The sequence below is a fragment of the Panthera onca genome, chromosome A1 (genome assembly GCF_046562875.1).
Source record: "Panthera onca isolate mPanOnc1 chromosome A1, mPanOnc1 haplotype 2, whole genome shotgun sequence".
Taxonomy (NCBI): Eukaryota; Metazoa; Chordata; class Mammalia; order Carnivora; family Felidae; genus Panthera; species Panthera onca.
The window spans coordinates 190,897,688-190,918,879 of NC_138339.1; the positions used below are offsets into that span (position 1 = coordinate 190,897,688).

General features: G+C 40.6%; 1 protein-coding gene across 4 annotated transcripts in view; it reads right to left on the minus strand.

Moving 5' to 3' along the window:
- Positions 1-21,192, minus strand: part of UCHL3 (ubiquitin C-terminal hydrolase L3) — a 101,202-nt gene that overhangs the window by 37,293 nt on the left and 42,717 nt on the right. The window contains exons 1-2 of one of the 4 annotated variants that reach the window (XM_078432790.2): positions 5,269-5,396; positions 5,140-5,151 (exon numbers count right to left, since the gene is read on the minus strand). The exons of 1 other annotated variant lie outside the window; for it this stretch is intronic. In XM_078432790.2, coding sequence (XP_078288916.1) covers positions 5,140-5,151; positions 5,269-5,310 — 54 coding nt within the window. In that variant the 5' untranslated portion in view covers positions 5,311-5,396. Of the gene's footprint in view, positions 1-5,051; positions 5,076-5,139; positions 5,152-5,268; positions 5,397-21,192 lie in introns of those variants that run through there. 2 more of the 4 variants (XM_078432798.1, XM_078432794.1) reach the window with 2 other exon arrangements.

The following is a 21,192-nucleotide window of genomic DNA, read 5'->3' on the forward strand; positions in this document are numbered from 1 at the left end:
TATCAAGTACATTTGTTGCATCCTCTGATTCTGGATTGCTGTAAGATTCACACAGGAAGTCATCTATGAATGAAAAAACAAAAGCAGCTATTAATAGTAACTACCTCTGGGAAGTGGAGAAAGGGTGGGGAAGAAGGTCTTCAACTTTTACTTCTCTCTTTTTTTTTTTTTTTAATCATGAAGCTGTCCTACTTTGATAATTAAACAAACGCATCTGTGTTTAAAATTATCCTATGTAAATAGAGAATGATTGGAAGGAAATTCTCTAAAATATTGACTCCTTAAAAATACATACATACATACATACATACATACATAAAAATATTGACTGCAGTTAGCTTGGGTGATGTGAACTCAACTTCTTATTTTCCAGTTTTAAAAAATGTGTTATTTTTATAATAGTTATATGTAGTTTGTAAGTTATAAAAATCTATAGAACTGATACACATGTTTTAGTTAAATTTACAAAACTGGGAGGAAAAACTCAAAGTAATGACCTTAAAACTATTCCAAAAAAATTTCTCCAGACTACCCACAGAGTATTCTGTATATGCATTTCCAAAGCCATCTCTACACAATAGAAGCATGCAGTTTGCATCAAGCGGGATAAAAGGACTTACAACCTAATACCAATCTGGCCTTTCTAAACATTGGGTAATAACAAAATTCTGACCGATTAGCCCACTAAATTTTCACAATGCCACTGTAATTTTGGCCAATCAAGAAAAATGAGTAATTTAGGATATGTGCCCTTAAAATATGAGGCAACTTTTTTTTTTTTAATTCTATGGTCCAATGATAAATTTTTCCGCCAAATAAACACCATTTAAAATTATTTGTAAATATTTTTAAAAAGTATCATGTATCAGAAAGCATGCTAGAAGCTTTAATATACTTCACCTTTACTGCAAGGAGCAAGCTAGCTTTTATTAGATCCTTTTACCAATGAGAAAACGGAGTCTGGGAGATTACAGCATTGTTCAAATTCACATGGCCAGAACCCACGCGCAAAGCTCCAGGCTGCTCTCATCCCTATTTACTTTTCTTTCACTGAAGTATCTTCTTTTATACGGTGTTCTCTAACTTTAGCCACAATGAACAAAAAGTCTATAACCACTTCTTCCCTCCAGGTCTTTGCACACAAACTAGACTTCTCTACCTGAAAAATTGTTACCCTTTGCCCCTAACTTATAATGAATTCTTCCTCCTTTTTTAGATGACAGTCAAATAACAAAAACACTGATTTTGTAAATTTAAGAAAACAGAAAAATAACATTCACTTTCCTTTCAAATTTGTTTTAAGCCACTTTTTCTGGTCTTTAATGGCATGCTCAGGGCAGTGACAGACTCCACCTTATTACTCATTTGTTAATGATTTAGATTGTAACAGAAATTATGCTTATTTAGTACTTGATATTACTACTAATAAATATATATAGGCAGTAATTGCTAGAAGAAGTAGAGAGTGACTAGAAGTTAAATGAGAATAATTTTTTTTTATCACCTGATTTTATTCCGGGTAAGTCCTACCTGTAACATGACAAAATATCCTTAGAATGGATTGACAGCACATTAATCAACAAGAAAAATCACTGCTTACCACATCTACTGAGACACATGGTTACTAGTTAATGTCTAACAGTTAATAATGATCTCTATATAATAAATATGTCAATCATTTTCCTACAAACTAGGCATCATTAGAACATAAAACTAAGAGTATAATAACGTATGCAACTACCAAATTGTACCAAGTAAAATACCTAAGATTCCATTAAGTTGAAGAAATAGAGAGTGTGGGGATGGATATTGTTCGGGTTTATCTGTGGCTTAATTTATTCTCCAAATTCTAAGTCAGTTATCAAATTTCTGTTCATTTTCTAGTCTCAATTTTGTCACTAACATATAAAGAATTAAAACCAACCACAAAAATTTTGGTTAAAACCAATCACTTCTAAAATATTTGCTCATTCTGCCCTAAAATCACATTACTTCTTTAATAAATTTAAAACAAACTGAACCCTGCCAAAACAAGCCAGAAATAGTGTCAAATCATACACTAAATAACATCTTTTTCCCTGTTTATGTCACCTCAGACTGGCCTCCTGTCACCAACTAACCTATTATGTTTCTCCTGATGGTTTTGATCACAGTGCCCTATTTTTTCATTGCACTTAAAACAATTGCTAATTGTTTGCTTACTTGTTTATTGTCTATCTTCCCACTGAAAAGCAGAAAACCATGAATATTTTAATCACCAAAGAATAACCAGCTCCTTCTCAGATACCTGGCATTAGAAAAGGTGCTCCGCAAATATCATTTAATCTATGTGAATAAGTAAATGTGCATGTGTGTTTGTTTGTGTCTCTTTAAAGTGAATGTGTTTTGGGGCGCCTGGGTGGCGCAGTCGGTTAAGCGTCCGACTTCAGCCAGGTCACGATCTCACGGTCCGTGAGTTCGAGCCCCGCGTCAGGCTCTGGGCTGATGGCTCAGAGCCTGGAGCCTGTTTCCGATTCTGCGTCTCCCTCTCTCTCTGTCCCTCCCCCGTTCATGCTCTGTCTCTCTCTGTCCCAAAAAAATAAAATAAACGTTGAAAAAAAAAAAAAATAAAAAAAAAAATAAAGTGAATGTGTTTTATAGTTAATATTAAGATTACCTAGGAACAAGGTCCATTGGCAGCTGGATCACAATATGTAAGTTTCCAGTTAAATAAATTTATATCTTATTAACAAATAATATCACCAAAAATAGTTTTGTCTCTTGATATGGCTAATTACATTGATTGACTTTTGAATGGTGAACCCAGCTGTGCGATCCCTGGATAAACTGCTCTTAGTCATGAAATAGTATTCTTTTTATCCATTGCTACACTCAATTTGCTAATATTTTGCTAAAGCTTTTTAGATCCCATGAAGGATACTGGTCTGCAGTTACTCTTATTATGGCTTGTCTGGTAATGCTGGCCATAAAATGAATTGGTAAGTGTCCCTCCTCTTCTATGTTTATATACAATTGGTATTATTTCTTAAAAGAGTATCTCAAGGGATGCAGAAAAGCCATTTAAGAAAATTAAACATGGATTCATGATAAAAACTCTCAGTAAACTAGGAAAAGAAAGAAACTTCTTTATCTGACAAAAAGCATTTACCGAAGCCCTACAATTAACATATTTAATGATGAAAGATCAAATGTTTTCCACCGAAGGCAGAAAACTTTGTATTAAAGGTCCCAACAAATGCAAAAAAGAAAAAGAAATAAAAAGCACACAGATTGAAAAGGAAGAAGTAAAAACAGTCTATTCACACAGAATATGATTGTCTATATAGAAGAATCCCAAAACATCGACAAAAAAGCCACCAGAATAAGCGCATTTGGCAGGGTAGTAGGATACAAGCCATCATATAAAAATCAACTATATTTCTACACATAGCAATGGACATTAGAAATTGTAACTTTAAAACAGTGTCATTTACAATAGTAACAAATATTTAGGTATAAATCTAACAAAATACATGCAAGACCTATACGGTGAAACTACAAAACACTGTTGAGTGAAATCAAAGACCTAAGCAAATGATGAGATATACTATCTTAATGGAATACAAGACTCAATATTGTTAAGATGTTAATTTTCCCCAAACTAAATCTATATATTTAGACACATTTACCATCAAAACCATGATTTTTTTGTACAACTTGACAAGTCGATTCTAAAATTTATATGGGAAGGCAAAGTAACTAAAACAATTTCAAAAATAAACAAAGTGGGAGGATTCATACTATTTGATTTCAAGATTTACTACAAAACTACAATAATCAAAACAATGTGGTATCGGGAAAAGAACAGACACAAAGATCAATGGAAAAGAACAAAGTTCAGATACATGGTAAATTGATTTTTCACAAAGGTATAAAAATAGCTTTGGATTAGGTCTCCCCTATGGACTAAATCAGAAGGTGCAAATGATTTCTTTAGCCTAAAGATTTTTCTCTCTTTACAAAGGGGTGAAACTATTTTAAGGAAAAAATGAACAGCAAATTTCAAAAGGGGGAAACAAAAGAAAATTAACATACATATAGAGAATGCCATCTAAAGCACAATATAAAAGATATATGCAGGGTTTTAAGTTTTGTACATCTCAGGATTACTAAAGAGACGAGTTCCAGAGTCATTTCAAAAACATAAAATAAACTGCATAAGATGAAAGATTTACTGTCAACATTAAGATAAAGGGCTTCTATCTACTTTCTGTATATAAGGAATTTTTCTACAAGCTTTGAAAACCAAAAATCAAGTATGTGATGAATCATTATTCCTTGATGATGAAAAGGAAAATTATGGGGGGGGGGGGGGGCCGGGAACGTACATCAGATGACAAGCTAAAAGGGCCATAAAAAGTAAATGAGCTGATGAGAATTTAAAACAGGTTAAGATAAAATACACCTGAGCAAATCAAAAGTTTATACCTGGTAGCACAATAACTTTTAATGGAGTGGCTGGGAGATGTTCTCGTTTCCCACCCCAAACTTGAACCTTCAATAGCCAGACGAACTTGAAGTGTTTGTAGGTGGGCCAAGAATGGCGTGGGAACTATTATACTGAGCTTTCTATGGTATAGAAACAACTAAATTCCAGTTTTAAGGGACTGGAAGAGAAAGGGGGCGTGGCGGGGAAGAGAAGTGACTTGATGGAGCAAGAGAAGATGATTGGAAGATGATTTCATAGTGCAGGCGGTGGATGAAATTACAAGGACTGGGTGGGCGAGTTTTCAAAGCTTGGAGTCAGGTAGTGTAGACAAATTAGTCACCCAGAAGGTACAGGAGTTGGGAAATTATGGAATTGGCACTAGCAGGAGGCAAAACGAAGAGGGAAGAGAAATAGGAATACAGGGTCAATATGCCACAAGCCTCAGACCCAGACCCCAGGATGACAGGGGAATGGCCCCAGAGGAAGGGCTGAAACAGCCGGGAGCATCTCCAGGAATTAGGTGGTAGGGATACGGCCGTAAAGGGGGCACACCCGTATGAAGCAGAGCAAGAGGGGCCCTCACTGAATCTAATTCCAGATTCCTAGGAAGATCAGAGGTGCAGGCAGGCAGGGAGGGCTCCGGGGTCCCCAGCGACAGACACCTCACTCACCTGGTTGGTGACCTGAAAACGGAACAGAGAACACAATTTATAGAAACAAACTGCTCTGGACTAGCCGCGGCATCCCGCTTCCCTCCGCCCATGCCCGCGGCCTCAAGCCGAGATCCAAGCAGCGCACACCTCGGGATTGGCCTCCAGCGGCAGCCAACGCTGACCCTCCATGGCCGCTCCGCCCGGCCCCTCTCCAGCTCTGACAGCAGCAGCCGCCGCCGCTTCCGCCCCCGCGCGCTCTGACCTGGGACCGTCCAACCCTCCTCCACCCCCCCCCCAGGGAGGGGTGCTGAAAAACGAAAAACAGCTTGACAAAACACTCTAGTGCTTTTCTCGTTCCCTGCAGAGCCACACTCAAGTCTTACATTTTAAATTAAGATACAATCGGAGAAGAGAAGAAAAGCCACCTCCGTACTGAAAAAGGAAAAAGAATCTGAATCCACAGCTAGCTCCCCTCTCACTTGGACTGTTCCCATCCTAGCCTAGCGCTCGCGTGCTACGCCTGCGCCTTGCGCGGGCCTGGGACCTCATGCTCGCGGGCGCCCTCCCGTTCCTGCAGCTTCATCTGGAGGCGCTAGGGGGCGCGCCACTGAGTCCTATTCTAAGAGCGAACAACGGGATTGTCATGCATCAGGAGGCCTGAAGGCCAGTGAATGCCCAGGAGTCAAGTCCCAAAAGCTCCTTTGCCACGGTGCAGAGGTGATATGTTAGCCTTATCTGCTATTGCAGAGAGAGAGAGAGAGAGAGAGAGAGAGAGAGAGAGAGAGAGGAGGGGGGAGGGGGGAGGGGGGTTGCTCTCTATATACCTATTTAGTTATTTATGAAAAAAATGTCAAGCACCTATTATGAATCAGACACTGCACTCACCGTAGAGAAGAGGTGGGCAGAAGAATGAAAAATGGCAACGAAGTGTGATACATATATGATAGTGGTAGCATGAGATGTAGAACTGAAGAGACGTGCAGCTAAAGAGGGGAGGTGTGTCCAGAGGTTCCCTGCAAAAGGTGTAAAGCTGGAGAGGGCCCTTGAAATGTAATATGCACTCTACCCCAGGTCAAATCTCTGGAGTTATCATTGACAATTTCGGCTCACCAAAGGGATACCCTCTTAAAACGGTTTCTGTTTAATCTGCGCCTCGTTCTCCATCTCCATGGTTATTGCCTTAATTCTCTCATTTCACTCTTGCAATTTCCTACATTATTGACAAATTAAGTTTCTGCATATCTGATTATGCTCAGAAGAAGTGAAGTGTGCACTGTGGCTGCAGAGCCTGCAAGATTGAAGGGCTTTGGTTGGAGGTGATGCTGGAGGCGTAAGGAGGGACAGTCCCATCAAGACATCTGGGCTTCACTCTGTAAACAGCAGGGAAACACTGAAGGCTTTTAAGCAGGATTTTCATATCTCTCTTCCACCAGCCTGTAAATTCCATGAGGCTTGCAGGAGTGTCTTTTTAAATTCTTCACACTGTTTCCCCAAAGCCTACCCCAGTGCCTGATACATAATAGATGCTCGACAAATACTTGAGGAATGAAGAGAATCATCAGATATGCAGAAACTTAATTTGTCAATAATGTAGGATATTTGCAAGGGTGAAATGATGAGAGAATTAAGGCAATAAACCACGGAGATGGAGAAGGAGGCACAAATTAAATAGAAACCATTTTAATAGGATATCCCTTTGGTGAGCCTAAATTGTCAATGGTAACTCCAGAGATCTGACTTGGGGTAGAGTGCATTTACCACTCTGCTCCCAATAGAAGGCATTCAGGGAGAGGAGCTTTTACAAGTGAAAAAAAAAAAAGGAATAATTTTATTGCACTGAGTTTGGCTTTCTCGAAGAACTTCCAACTTTCCCACTCATATTCTGGCCACCGATGTTTGACCTCCAAGGAATTTCCAAAACTTTGATTCCTCTTTCTCCTTATCCATCTGACAGATTGCTGTTAAACCCCCCTAGAGTGAGTTGGTAAGTGTGAAATGTCCAGCTCATGATAAGCAGCTATAGTTGCATCATACTTGAGTTTTATGGCCAGGCTTTCAGTGGCATGCCAGGGCTGCTTTTCAAATGGCCTGCTGTTAGTGAATGGCCTTGCTCCAGAGCCCTGAGGTTCTTCCCTGTGATTCTCCTGTTAGGGTTACCTAAGACTCCACATACACCCTTACTCACTCACCATGGACATCTCTAGTACCCCTGGATCTGCTGAGACATAGGGCCAAACAGCAAAGCAGCTGGCCTTTCCGCACGGACTTGCTGCAGAGCACTGTCTTGCTCAGGGACCCCCTCAAACCGTCAGCCGTCCATGTTACCCAATAAATGTGTTATAGCTGTAATTTCCAGGGTCACATATGCTGCTCTCGAAAAGCCAAAGAGGCCCAATTACTCTGCCTCTTTTCCATTATAGGAGTTGCAAGATGAAGTAAGTTACTCTTCACCTTAAAAAGGTTGTCCCTGTATGCCCCAAACTTTTAGACTCATAACAATTCTGCACTAGAGCCCTAATTTTTGTAGGGTTTAACTTCCACTCTCTGGCATGAATGTACCTATCATCATATTAAAGGGAAGTACTTTTCAGACTTGAATGTGCATACAAAAACATCTGGGGGTCTGAAATGCAGATTTGATTCAATACATCTGAGATGGATCTCAAGATTAGGCATTATAGGCCCTATTTTTTTTTAACTCTCCCTTCATCTACCTCCTTTAAAATTTTTCCACTAAAGGACAAAGTAGCGTTGATCCCCATTATTCATGGATTCTGCACTTTGAATCTGCCTACCTGCTAACATTATTTGTGTCCCCCAAATTAATACTCCCACAGTTATTTGCAGACATGTGTAGTGGCAAAAAACTTGAGTTCCCAGCTGAGAGTGAACAGGCAATATTCTGCCTTCTTGTTTCAGGTCTCATCCTAGAAACAAGTGCCCTTTTTGCAGTCTATTTAGTGCCATATATTTTTTTTTGCATTTTTGCACTTTTTATTGATGATTTCAGTGTATATATGGCCCCAAGCATTGTGCAGACATTCTGTCTGATGTTCCCAAACACAAGAGGGCTGTGATGTGCCTTATACCAAAAATACATGTGTTAGATTTGTTCCTTCAGGCATGAGTTATGGTGCTGTCGGCCAGGAGTTTGATGTTAATGATTCAACAATGTATATCAGGTGAGGTGTCTTTAAAAAGAAACACATAGGGGCGCCTGGGTGGCTCAGTCCGTTAAGCGTCCGACTTCAGCTCAGGTCACGATCTCGCGGTCTGTGGGTTCGAGCCCCGCATCAGGCTCTGGGCTGATGGCTCAGAGCCTGGAGCCTGCTTCCGATTCTGTGTCTCCCTCTCTCTCTGCCCCTCCCCCGTTCATTCTCTGTCTCTCTCTGTCTCAAAAATAAATAAAAAAAAATAAACGTTAAAAAAAAAAAAAATTAAAAAGAAACACATAAAACAATGTTATATATCGATCTGTTGATGCAAATGTTATCAGAGGCTCACAGGAACCAATATTTCCCCTGGGAGCAGTGGTTCTGTATTTACTAAAGCAGTAATCATGGTGACTTTACAGACCATAACTACCACAAATAATGAAAATCAGGTGTGTTATTTCTCCACTCCTTGACACCTAGTTCAGCCATGTAACTTGTTTTAGTCAATAAAGTAGGGCAGAAATAATAGCGTGCCTGTTCCAAGTCTAGGCCTTAATGAGCTTGTATTTCTGCGTGTTGTCTTGCATTTCTGCCACTGCCTTGAGAAGAATGTGCTTGGGCTAGCCTGCTGGTCCCAGAAACACAGCAAAAGACACTTGGAGCACAGCGGAACCACCTCAGCTGAGCCCAGCCTAGACTGGCCAACCCACTGCTAACCCTTGAGAAATGTAAGCTAAATAAATATTTGCTTGTAGTAGGACATTGGGAATTTGTGTGTGTTGGGGAAGGGGTAGTTTGTAAGAACAAACTAATTAGCAGCAACTAATTACTATACCTGCCAAAACTTTAAATAATCAAATTAAAAGGAATATAGGTAATTGATACACTTGCTCAAATTCTAATAGCCAAATAAAGATGTGTAGTTTTACCTCCAGAAATTTTTAAATGTATATGTTAATACAACTTAATTTGTTAGTAAACTGTCCAACTATGTTAACTAAGTGAGATGTTATTATAGCAATGAAACAATAATATATATTCAGACTTAATTCAGGCTTTCTCTTCATAGAAACTTTGACCCTTCTCACGCATTTGTTTGATCCTCACTACAGTCCGACAAGCAGGCAGGTGAGAGAGAGAGATGTCACCATATTACAAACACAGTAGCTACCGCTTGGAGAGTTTAAGTTGTTTCCCAAGGTTTCACAGGTGGCAGAATGGGACTTCAACCTATATTTCCTGCAGCCAGATCTAGAATTCTTTTCAAAGCCGGAAAGAGACAAGAGCAGTGAACATGCTGACAGTTAGAGAAGGGTACTCAGAAGATAGGCTGGGGATTGGAGGAGGCTACAAAGTATTGTTACAACAGCAGGTGCCAGAATTCCTCTGAACTGTCCATTCAGAAAAATTCCACACCACTGATGAACCACTTAGGTTGGAGACTGAGACCCAGGGACATCCAAGTTGGCAGGAAAACAAGCAACAGCATATCGTTACTACACGTCTCTTCCTGAGAGAAGAGTGTGAGGAGGGTTGGAGAAGGAAGGGGACAATGAGAGAGAGACAGAGGATGAGAAGGAGGGGGATAAAAAGAAAAAAAAGGAGGTAAGTGAGGAGCATGAGAGAGGAGTCTAAAAGAGAGAAAAATCCTAGAACTTAGTGCATTGTAAAATATCTCATTTTATTTTCATTGATCATGAATTAGTCTGGACATTTTTCAAGTTGTTTTTGGCTGTAATTTCACATCTTTTCATCCTTGATCCATCCTAAAATTCTTTCTTAAAGCCCCTGTAGAATTTATTATGTATTCCAGTGTTTCCCAACCTTTCTCCCCACGTGATACAGATCAGCAATATCAAATAATCCATGCACTTTTATTGACTTTAACACTGACAGATTGATTTCGATGGTTGTCAAAGAATATCAAGGTTTGTCACCATTTCTTACTTTACTAAACTCACTAATTCGTTTTCTCAGCCACTGATGAAAATTCAATAACTTCCACTCAAAAATAGCAGGGTGTTTCTGACAAAGTGATGTTTGATGTCTTAACAAAAGTTGTTGTGTCTCAAAACCTGCTCTCCCATCCTTATAGGTTTCATTTTTATATTCTGAGCGATTTGGCAATTATTCCAACCTTAAACCGGAATAAGCTACCTTTTTGTTTTATCTACTCAAGGCCATCTACCTATTTTTAGGAACTGTAAATTATTGGGTTGTTTTGTAAGAAAACATGGATTTTTGGTCATTACTCCAATGAGCCATATTTGCCTTACTGATACCCATTGTTCTATTTCCATACCTAGTAACTTTTGTTAGGTCAAGTCAAAGCATAATCTTTCTAAAGACACTTTACATGGCAGTTAAATATAGTAAGTACACAGCCAACAATACCCATAACTCAGTAGAAGTGCTGATCAGCTGTGACCAAGTTCATGCATGCACTAACAAAAATAACTGGGTCACAGCTGCTGCCTGGCTACCTGTCACTATAAGAAGCCATCTGATGCAATGTGCATTGTGATTGCTGAGATGTCAAATGTGAAAAAATAGGAATCTAACAATGGATAAAATGCAGCATTTGTATAACACCTGCCAATCAAATAAGGTTGTCCTCACAGTGTTAACCAGCCCAGGGAATCTTCTAGGCTCAGGGCCACCCAGTTTTCCCTAGAAAACTATGGGGATCAATTTCTCTGTACACCTGTAACTCATTTGTGGTGTACCACTGTGACTACTCACTGTCTTATATTATTTATCTAAATAGGAATACGTCTAGCTGTCTTCCTACTGTATGGATATGGATCCTGTCATCACCTGCCTTGAACCTGCATCTCATTGCCAAACCACCATTGCAAAACATATGCTTTTTGCAGTACTTAAGAACATATCCTAACCTTACATTATTTGGCCTCATCTGCCTGTGGAACAGCTTAATAATTCTCCCCACTTGATCAGAAGTCATGACTACCATAATCTAGCCATGTTTCTATAAGCCAGGCACTTAACCTACTTAGGTCTTACTTTAAATAAGAGACTCTATAAGGTCACTTTCAGCCAAAAGTTGAAACCTGTGTCTTACAAGTTTCAGATAAATGTGCCAATTGGCCGGGTGAAATGAAAAAGGAATGTGGGGACAATGACACACTGTAACATCTAAAACGTATCTAAATGCATTCTTACTCAGTTTTTGATATAGTTTGTTTTGTTTTCTTTGTTTGGTTTTAAATACATGGGTAGGCCAGGTTGGCCGAAAGGCTAAGGATTTGCGTAATCTGCTTTAAACTCTAAAACCTCTATGAAACTAGGATCAGTGATCATGGTTTATTCCCAATTCTGCATCTTTGCTTATGTTGACCATTGATGACTACTGCTATCTCCAACCTCCCACCCCCACCACAACACACACACACACACACACACACACACACACACACACACCATCACTCATATTCTTGAATATCCTGGAGAATAAGTAGAACATTCAGTTAGCACAAGGCAGCTGAGAAGGATTTCGGCACCTACTCTGGGAGTCCCTCTGGAGTTCTCTGAAATTAGATTGCAGACCGTAAATTAAAAGCGGAACTGGAAGTTTTCCCTATTAGCCAGGTGATGTTGCTTAACATTCTTGAACCTCAGTTTTTTCATCTTTAAAATGGAGATGATGCATGATATAGATAGCTTATGGGTTTCTTTTTTTTTTTAATTTTTTAAATTTATTTTTGAGACAGAGAGAGACAGAGCATGAATGGGGGAGGAGCAGAGAGAGAGAGGGAGACACAGAATCCGAAGCAGGTTCCAGGCTCTGAGCTGTCAGCACAGAGCCCGACGCGGGGCTTGAACTCACGGACCATGAGATTGTGACCTGAGCCGAAGTCAGATGCTTAACTGACTGAGCCACCCAGGCGCCCCTCTTTTGAGGACTGAATAGCATGATGGTGATAATAGGAACCAATTATGTGCTTTACATTTGTGGTCTCACTTAACGTTTAATAAAAACCGTGTAAGTCAAAAATGAATAGCCTCGGTTTTACAGATTAGAAAGCTGTTGTTCAGGAAGGTCACCTTCCTGAAGTCACACAGCTGAGTGTGAGAAGACAGATTTAGATTCAGATTCAGGCCTATGTGACTCTACAGCCTCCAGCACTGTCATGGTTTCCTATTACTGCTGGAACAAATTTCCACAAACTCTGTGACTTGAAAAAACAGAAATTTGTTATCTTACAGTCTGAAGGTCGGAAGTCTAAAAGGGGTCTCACTGGGCTAAAGTCAGGGTGTTAGCAGGCTCGACTCCTGGATGGGAGAACTCATTTTCATTCCTTTTCCAGCTTCAAGAATCTGCCTGCCTTCCTTGGCTCTTGGCCTCCACCACTGACACTTTCTCTCTGACTCTAACTCCTCTGTCACCATCTTCTACATATAAGGGCCATTGTGATTACACTGGGCCCACCTCAGTAATCCGGGAACATGTCCTTATTTTAAGATTCTCTGAGGAGCGCCTAGGTGGCTCAGTTGGTTAAGCATCCAACTTTGGTTCAGGTCACAGTCTCATAGTTCATGGGTTCAAGCCCAACATTGGGCTCTGTCTGTGCTGGCAGCACAGAGCCTGCTTGGAATTCTCACTCTCACCTCTCTTTCTGCCCCTCCCCCACTTGTGCTTTCTCTCTCTCAAAATAAATAAACTTAAAAAAATTCTTTTTAAAGATTCTCTGATTAGCAAACTTAATTCCATCTGTAAATTTAATCCTCCCTTGCTATGTAACACAGTATTCTCATAGATTCTGGGGATTTAGAAGTGAATATTTGTTAAATTAATTAAACATGGAGGCCATTAGACTGGGATGGCTCTGATGCTGTGGTGGCCTACGTACGTAAGCAAACCAAAATCTGCGCCTACAAATGCCTCAAGGTTATGGGATCAAAATACTAAGGGCAAACAAATCATAACTAGACAACTAGGCTTAAGCCACCGCCAATCAACATTTTCCTTACTTTGCTTCCACCGTTTCTCTCTGAAATCTCTGTTTGAGCTCCCATCAGTGGAGTGTTCCTAACCAACTTCTGGTATGGCACTGCCCAATTGGAATCGATTTTTGCTCAAATAAACTCTTAAAATTTTTAATTGGCCTCAGTTTATCTTTTAACACATCTTTGGGGGCCCATTATTCTGCCTACCACATCCACTGACTGTGTAGAATAGTATAATACAGTATTAGTAAATGTATTTAGTGGCTATCTGTTGTTTTTGTTCCTTCAGTATCTTTTCATCCAAGTTTTGTGGCATTGTCCTCACCTGCACCTCCTAGGGTGCATCTTCTTATCCCTTTTGCTGCTAGTGACTCTGCCAATTATACAATTCTACCTCTTGTGGCCACAACAGGGGACATAGGGAAAGAATAGTATTGCATCACCCTAAACCCAGTATTGGTCCAAGGGGTAAGCAGATGACCCAAACAAGCAAATTGGTCTCCTTTCTAAGAATTGAGATGGGAGAGCAGCTTTCTCTTTCCCTTTGGATTATAAACCACAGGTTATGACCTCAGAGATGCTAGAAGTCATGTGTCCATAGGCAGATATGGAGAAGCCTAAGAGAATGAAGCCAACAGACAAATTGAAGGTCAGATTACAGTTGAGAAACAGAGTTTGGGCCCTTTGCTATTCAAGTCTCATAATTCTATGAGATTCTTGCAGTTGGCTCTACCCTTACATTTCAGAGGCCATGCCTGTGAGACGATGATTTTGCTATTTTGCTCAGGCTAGTTTGAGCTGGGCTAATACCACTTGGCACAAAAAAAAAAAAAAGCCCTAAAATAAAAGCTTAGATTGAAGTATTACTTGCTTCATGTGTATCAATTATATTTTCTCCATTACACTGTAACCCTTGTGAGGTCAGAGTTCATGCCATAGTTTTCTGGACATCCTCCTATACATTGGTCAGTGCTCATTTTGTTTGTTTGTTTGTTTGTTTAAGAGCTCAATAAAAGGGGGGGCTGGGTGGCTCAGTTGGTTAAGCTTCTGCTTCCGGCTCAGGTCATGATTTCATGGTACATGAGTTTGAGCCCTGTGTCAGGCTCTGTGCTAACAGGTCAGAGTATGGAGACTGCTTTGGATTTTGTGTCCCCCTCTCTCTCTGCCCCTCCCCTGCTTACACACACACACACACACACACACACACACACACACTCTCTCTCTCTCTCAAAAATAAGTAAAATAATTTTTAAAAAAGAGTTCCAAAAAACGTTTTCATATTTATGTCTTATTTACACATAATCACAAAAAATAAATATAAATAAAGCAGAAGTTATGCCTATACATCTTTAATTTTAGCATTTTTCTTGACTCTATTCATAAAATCTGTGTTTTTCAAGTCTGAAGCTCGCATACATTCTGATCTTTTATAAGATGGAGGTCTTAAAAATAAGCACTTGATCCTATGTGCTGATGAAGTGTCAAGAGCGCAAGAACAAGATTAACGACGGGCCAAGATTGGCCTGAACTCTACTGACATCTTACTCTCCCCAAATTTTATCAATAGATTTTTGAAAAGGGACACTTATGTCTAAAAAAACAAAACAAAACAAAAAAACATACAAAAAAAACTTTTTTGTGTGAAAAACACAAAAATTAACTTCTTTATATCATCTTTTCACCTTTTGGAAGCATTTTTATGTAATTAAGAAGTGTTTGAGTGTGTGTATGTGTGTGCATGCGTGTGTGCATGCGTGTGTGCAGGCATGCAGCCCTCCAAGGAGCATAATCCTGACATGGATCATAATCTGATGGCAACCAAGAACTTCAGAGAAATATTCCCTTACAAACAGAATTGATGCACATACCAGTGGGATGCATCACCAGTGTCTTATCTTCCAGAGTTTCTTTCATAGGAAAGAAACCACTGGATCAATTCAGTGCTATGTTCCCAAGCCAGTTAGGACTTTTAATCATGTCCAATAACCTTGAGTCAATGGCTGTTTGGCACAGATTCTCAGTGTTACATGCCAGGCACAATTCTAGGGGTTTTACATGTGTTAACTAATGTAATTCTCCAACAATCCTATGACTGTTTGCAGTAGGCAGAATTTTAAAGATGCCCCTCCCCGTAAGAGTCCCCTCCCCTGGTTATTCAATCAGGCACTAATCTGGGTACTGTTCTGAAAGGATTGTGTAGGTTATTTAAGGTTGTGGACCTTGAGATGTAGAGATTATCTTGGATTATCTGAGTATGCTCAGTCTAATCATTTGAGACCTTAATGACAGAAGCTGCTCAAGCTGGAGTCAGAGATTGGTGAAAGAAGACAAGAAAGGAGAGATGATGCAGAAGGGGAGGTCAGAATGATTCAAAGTGTGAGGAGGACTTGACCTGCCATTAATGGCTTTGAAGACAGAGGAAAAGGGCCACAAGCCAAAGAATGCTGATGTCCTTTAGACACTGAGAACCCCCACCCAAAAGCTAGCAAGGAAGTGGGACCTTCATTGAACTGAGTTCTGGCAACAACCAGGAACAGATTCTCCCTCAGAGGGTCCAGTGAAAAACCACTGCAGTCCGATGGACCCTTCAATAGTGCAGTTCTAGATTTGAAGAGATGGCGCAGACACAATAACTAAATTCAACAAGTAGTTCTTGATTAGATTCTGGGGGTGGGTAGGGTTGGAAACAGTTTTAAAGAATGTCGTTGAGACCACTGGAGAAATTTGAACCTGCCCGACGTGTTAGATCCCACTATTTTGTCAGTGTTAAATCTGTGTAGTAGTATTGTGGCAGTATTGTGATGACGTAGGAAATGCGCCACATGCTCAAGTATTTAGAGATGAAATGCCATCATTACCGTGTATGGAGCTAAAGGTAAAGCAAATGGTTAAAATGTTAAGTTGGTGAATCTAAATGAAGAGTATAGAGATGTTCATTGAACTGCTTTTGCAACTTTTCTCCAAAAATTTCCGTTTTTTAAAATAAAAATTTGGCGAGGAAGAAAAATCGCTTTAGCTACTGGGTAGAATGGATGTGAGCTGCGTAGGAGGAAAGAAGACCAGATGAGAAGGTTATTCCCGCGGTCACGTTGAGGGCTGGAGTAGGTCAGTGGCAGCGTGATAAAGAATAGCATCCCCATCCCACCGCAGCTGGGCCAGTGCAGTAAATCCGAGTGACAAAAGCTAATCATATAACTATAGTTACCATTGGGATCTCCCAGCCCAACGACTTCTGTGGGAGGAAAGGGTGTGGTGGTCCAGCTGTTTTTGAACTTTGTGGAGATACATTAGTCGCGCGCCTGCCAGCTCACGCGCGCAAAAAGCGCTGTGGGCCCAGACCGGAAGAGTCCACGTCTCCAGGTCAAGAAGGGGAAGGAGGCATACTGAAGTTAATCTATCCATCACTTCATAAGGTATCTCCAAAATCTTCGGACCTTTCCCCAATAGAAATTTCCTTGTTGCTGAGTGTCGCCTTGAAACTAATATTTAATTAACACTCAGCGTGAGTTACATAAATATGTTTGTTTCAAGTCCCCCTACTTCCGCTGCGTGCGCCAGTCCGCGAGGGGCGGGAGGAGGAAGCGGAAGTGCTGGCGCCCGGGGACGGATCACCTGATCGGTTGGTGGTGTGAGCCCTAGCGGTTTGGTATGGAGGACTGCGGCGAGCCGCAACTGGATGCCAAGTCCAAGGTAAGTCCTGTCCTGAGAGGAGCCGGGGCAGCGGGGCTCTGGAGCTAGAGGGATCTTTCCCTAAATTGTGTTCTCTGCTTCCATTTCAGGTCACCAACCAGGTGAGTGAATGGGCGGCCCCGCCCTCTGCCGGCGTCAGCTGGGCAAGGGGCTGGCGGTCGCACCTGGCCTTCCTCAGCTGTCCCCCTAGTCCAACGCCTGTGTCTGCGAGTCTGTGACTTTCGTCCCGACACCTAGAATTGCTCTTTCCACTTTGCCCCGGACGCAGTAGCTGCTGCCATTGTAATTGAACCTGCACCACCCACTCCAGCCCAAAGCGGACAGAGCAATTACTGTTCGTGCTGAGAGTTTATTCAAAGCCAGGTACACAGTATTGTGGCGTGTGCTATATAAAGAGAAGAAATTGTTAAAATATACAAAGGTAGAGCTGCAAACATGTTCGAAGTCTTTAAAAAAGTTATTTTGTAGCTGGAAAGTATACCTCCTTTAACCTTTCAATGTCTACCTTTTTTATGCCAGAAATAAGAATTTGAATTTTAAAATATTTTTATGCCTATTTGTTCTAAGTGTTCCTGTCCTGTTCCAGGTAATAAATTATTTTTAGGCAGGTAGCCTAATAACACATTGCCCAGAGGAACAGTACTAAAACCAGAGCATTTTAGGTCAGGAGTTTCCCAGGCCCAAACAAAATGTAAGAAAGGGATAAGTATAAGAAATAAAAGGGCAGAGGGATGTCCATTGACTGCTCTCTGTCATCTGTCTCCAAATGCTATTGCTTCCGAGGATTCCTGGGAAGTAGGGACACTCAGAAAGATTAATCAACCCCCTTATCTGGCTTTGCTCTGAGTTACTGGGTTAGTGTACTTTGATTCAGTCTCTTATAAATCATTGTATCCATTCACTTAACACCAAATCATATGTTTAGTTGAGTAAGACTTGCTGAAGCTGAATTATATTGATTATAGGGCTTTAATAAATTGAACCTCTTTGGGGGGGGGTAGTGTTTAAAACAACACAGATTTATAATGGTTCTGGAAGGTGGAAGTCTGAAATTAGTTTTGTGGGGCTCAAGTCAAGGTGTTGGCTGGGCTGTGTTCCTTGTGGGAGCTCTAGGGAAGATTTTATTTCCTTTTCTTTTCCGGTTTCTAGAGGCTGTCTGCACTCCTTGGCTTGTGGCTTTTACTTCTGTCTTGAAGGCACAGCATTCCTACCTCTGTTGCCATCACCACAACTCTTTCCTGTGACTCTGAACCTTTTGCCTCCTTATGACTATGTTGGGCCCACCTGGATAATTCAGGAAAATCTCCCAATCTCAAGATCTTTAATTTTGTCCTGTCTGTAAAGTCTGTTTTGTCATATAGGATGACATATTCACAGGTTTTGGGGATTAGAATACAGACATTGGTCAGGGGAGGGGGCTGTTTTCAGCCTACTCCTCATTCCTTTTGTGCAATCATTCGCAAGTTATATGATCGTTTACATAGAAAAAGCAAAGATAATGCACAAACATTAGAATTAGTATGAGACTTTAGCAAGATGATTCAATTGTTTAATTCAGACACAGAGCTGAAAAATATATATATTTTTTTAAATTTTTTTTTTTTCAACGTTTTTAATTTATTTTTGGGACAGAGAGAGACAGAGCATGAACGGGGGAGGGGCAGAGAGAGAGGGAGACACAGAATCGGAAACAGGCTCCAGGCTCCGAGCCATCAGCCCAGAGCCTGACGCGGGGCTCGAACTCACGGACCGAGAGATCGTGACCTGGCTGAAGTCGGACGCTTAACCGACTGCGCCACCCAGGCGCCCCTGAAAAATATTTTTATAAGAGACATCGTTTACAACGTAAATTATAAAGTACTTTGCAATATATCTAACAAAAGATGTTTAAAACCTTTATGAAGAAAATTATGATGAGTGCTAGACTGTCAGTTTCTAGTCTGGCATGTATGGAGCTCGGAATATGGAAGACGTCACTTCATCCTAACCATGAGTAAGAAGCGGAATAAACCGAAGAATGAACAAGCCTTAGATTCATCAGAGAAGTGAGGTCACAGGACAAACTGCTGCCCCCAAATTGGAGAGACAGTGAGATGAATACAGAGAATTACAATTTACCGGAATGGAAATCGCTCTGGAAACCAGTGCCAGGGTGGGAACATCCAAACTATAATTGATAAGTTGCTAGAGGCTCAGTGTGGACAAGTTTGAGAATTAGAATATCAGGAACATCCAAACTATGATTGATAAGTTGCTAGAGGCTCAGTGTGGACAAGTCTGAGAATTAGAATCTCAGGGATCCAGTCATGGGTGGGGGGCACCCTCACACTTTTGTGAGTTTCACCTCCAGGAACTCCTAAATTGAACATTTTAATTCCTAGTTTATGATGTGGTTCTAAATATAATGTTCGGGCAGGGGGGGTAGATTATTCAAGAATATCATTGAGGGAAGAAGAATCCATTACCCAGCTCTCAGTCATTTATGTTTGTAGTATATGATTTTTAAAATGCACCAGTTATAGCTAATATTTAGGCTTGAGCTATAATACCTTTTCTTGTTCTTTAAATATTTCTCACCAATGTATGAATTAGGTTAATTGGGATCACACCTCCAGTGATAGTTGACGCACCCCCCCCCCCCCATACTATCTATCAGCCATCAGCATACTGTTCTCTCCATCTTTAAAATATACTCTAAAGGCATCTTCCCCTGCCACCACCTGAGTCCAAGCCTTCATCCTCTTGCCTAGACTACTACAATAGGCTCCTAATTGAGTCTCCTAGCTTTCCTTCTTAAACATAATGCCCTATCCAGCAATTTGGGTGAGACTTTTGCAATTTAAGTTAGACCAGGTCTTTACCCTGCTCAGTCTTTTAAGTGATTCCTGTCACACCAGAAAAAAAGTCTTATACGTTGACCATGGCCTGCGGGGCCATTCAAAAACTGATCTCTCATCTCTTGTAGCTCATGCCGCTCGAGGTACCTGGGCCCCATTGTTGTTCCCCAGTTGTGTCAGGCATGCTTCTCCCTCTGTCCAGAATGCACTCTCTTCCAGAGGTCCATGTGCTTTTTCCATTCCTTATTCTGTTCCCTTTCTAATCAAAAGCCACTCCTCAGAGAAGTCTCCCCCACGCTCTACCTAAATAACCTTCCCAGTCATTCTATCCCCTTACTCTGCATTTTTTTTACACTTTTTATATTTATTTCTTGTTGTTAATATTTATTTGTTTATTGTCTGCCTTCCCCACTGGAAGGTAAGGTCCTGAGGTCAGGAACTTTGTTTTATTCTTTTTTATATCTCCAGTGCTTAGAAAATCATATTCTTCAGTAAATTCTTATTGAATGTTAGAGCATAGAGACATAGTAACTTATCCAAAGCTACATTGTTAGAAGGTAGCAGAGCTGAGATTCAAATTCAGGTCTGTCTGACTTTGGAATCTGAGTTTGTTAAATTTAACAAGTCATAGTGCTACATATGACCCAGCACCAGAGGTCTCAGATTATCCATTTTTACACATTTTGATAGTGTTTCGAAGTAGTTCATGATTTTCCTTTAGATGTCTAATTAGAACTCTTCCTCACAGATGAATGATTAGTCCTACTGCTGCCACATGTTATCGCTTTCTTTCTTACCAGTTGTATGGTACAAATCAATGTAAGATGTTTTATTGACACATAATATCTTGTGTTACTTTCCCTCTTCCCATATATGAGACATAGTGACTTAAACTATTGTGCATTTTATAAAGCGGTTCATAAATGTATGACTGTTTTTGTTCTTTTGTGTATTGTGTTGGGTGTATGAACTGCCCTTAAGAAGTTTACAGTCTAGTGGATGTAGAGGTGGGAGACAAATCCACAAATGACTCCTGTACAAGGTAGAATGTTCTAAATGGTCGAGTGTAAGAAATGACAGGAATATTCATAGAAAGGTTGAGTAAACCCAGGGAAGACTTCATGGAGCAGGTAGACTTTGAGAGGAGTTTGAAGTAGATGTTTGAGAATTCTGTTGCAAGAAGGATGAGCAGTATGAGCATAAGTGTAAAGACTGAATGAGAATCTAAAGAAGGGAGGCAGTCCCTTTTGGATATGGGTGGGAAAACTGGGATTGCTTCGGGCAACGACGCAAGTGCCCGGTTGGTAACTAACTCGTGAGACAGTAGACTTTACAAGTTTTGACCTGTGTTATTAGATTTGGTTCATCTATAAACAGTATTTGGAGACTCTAATCTGGATTAGAGCCAACAAAGACTGTAG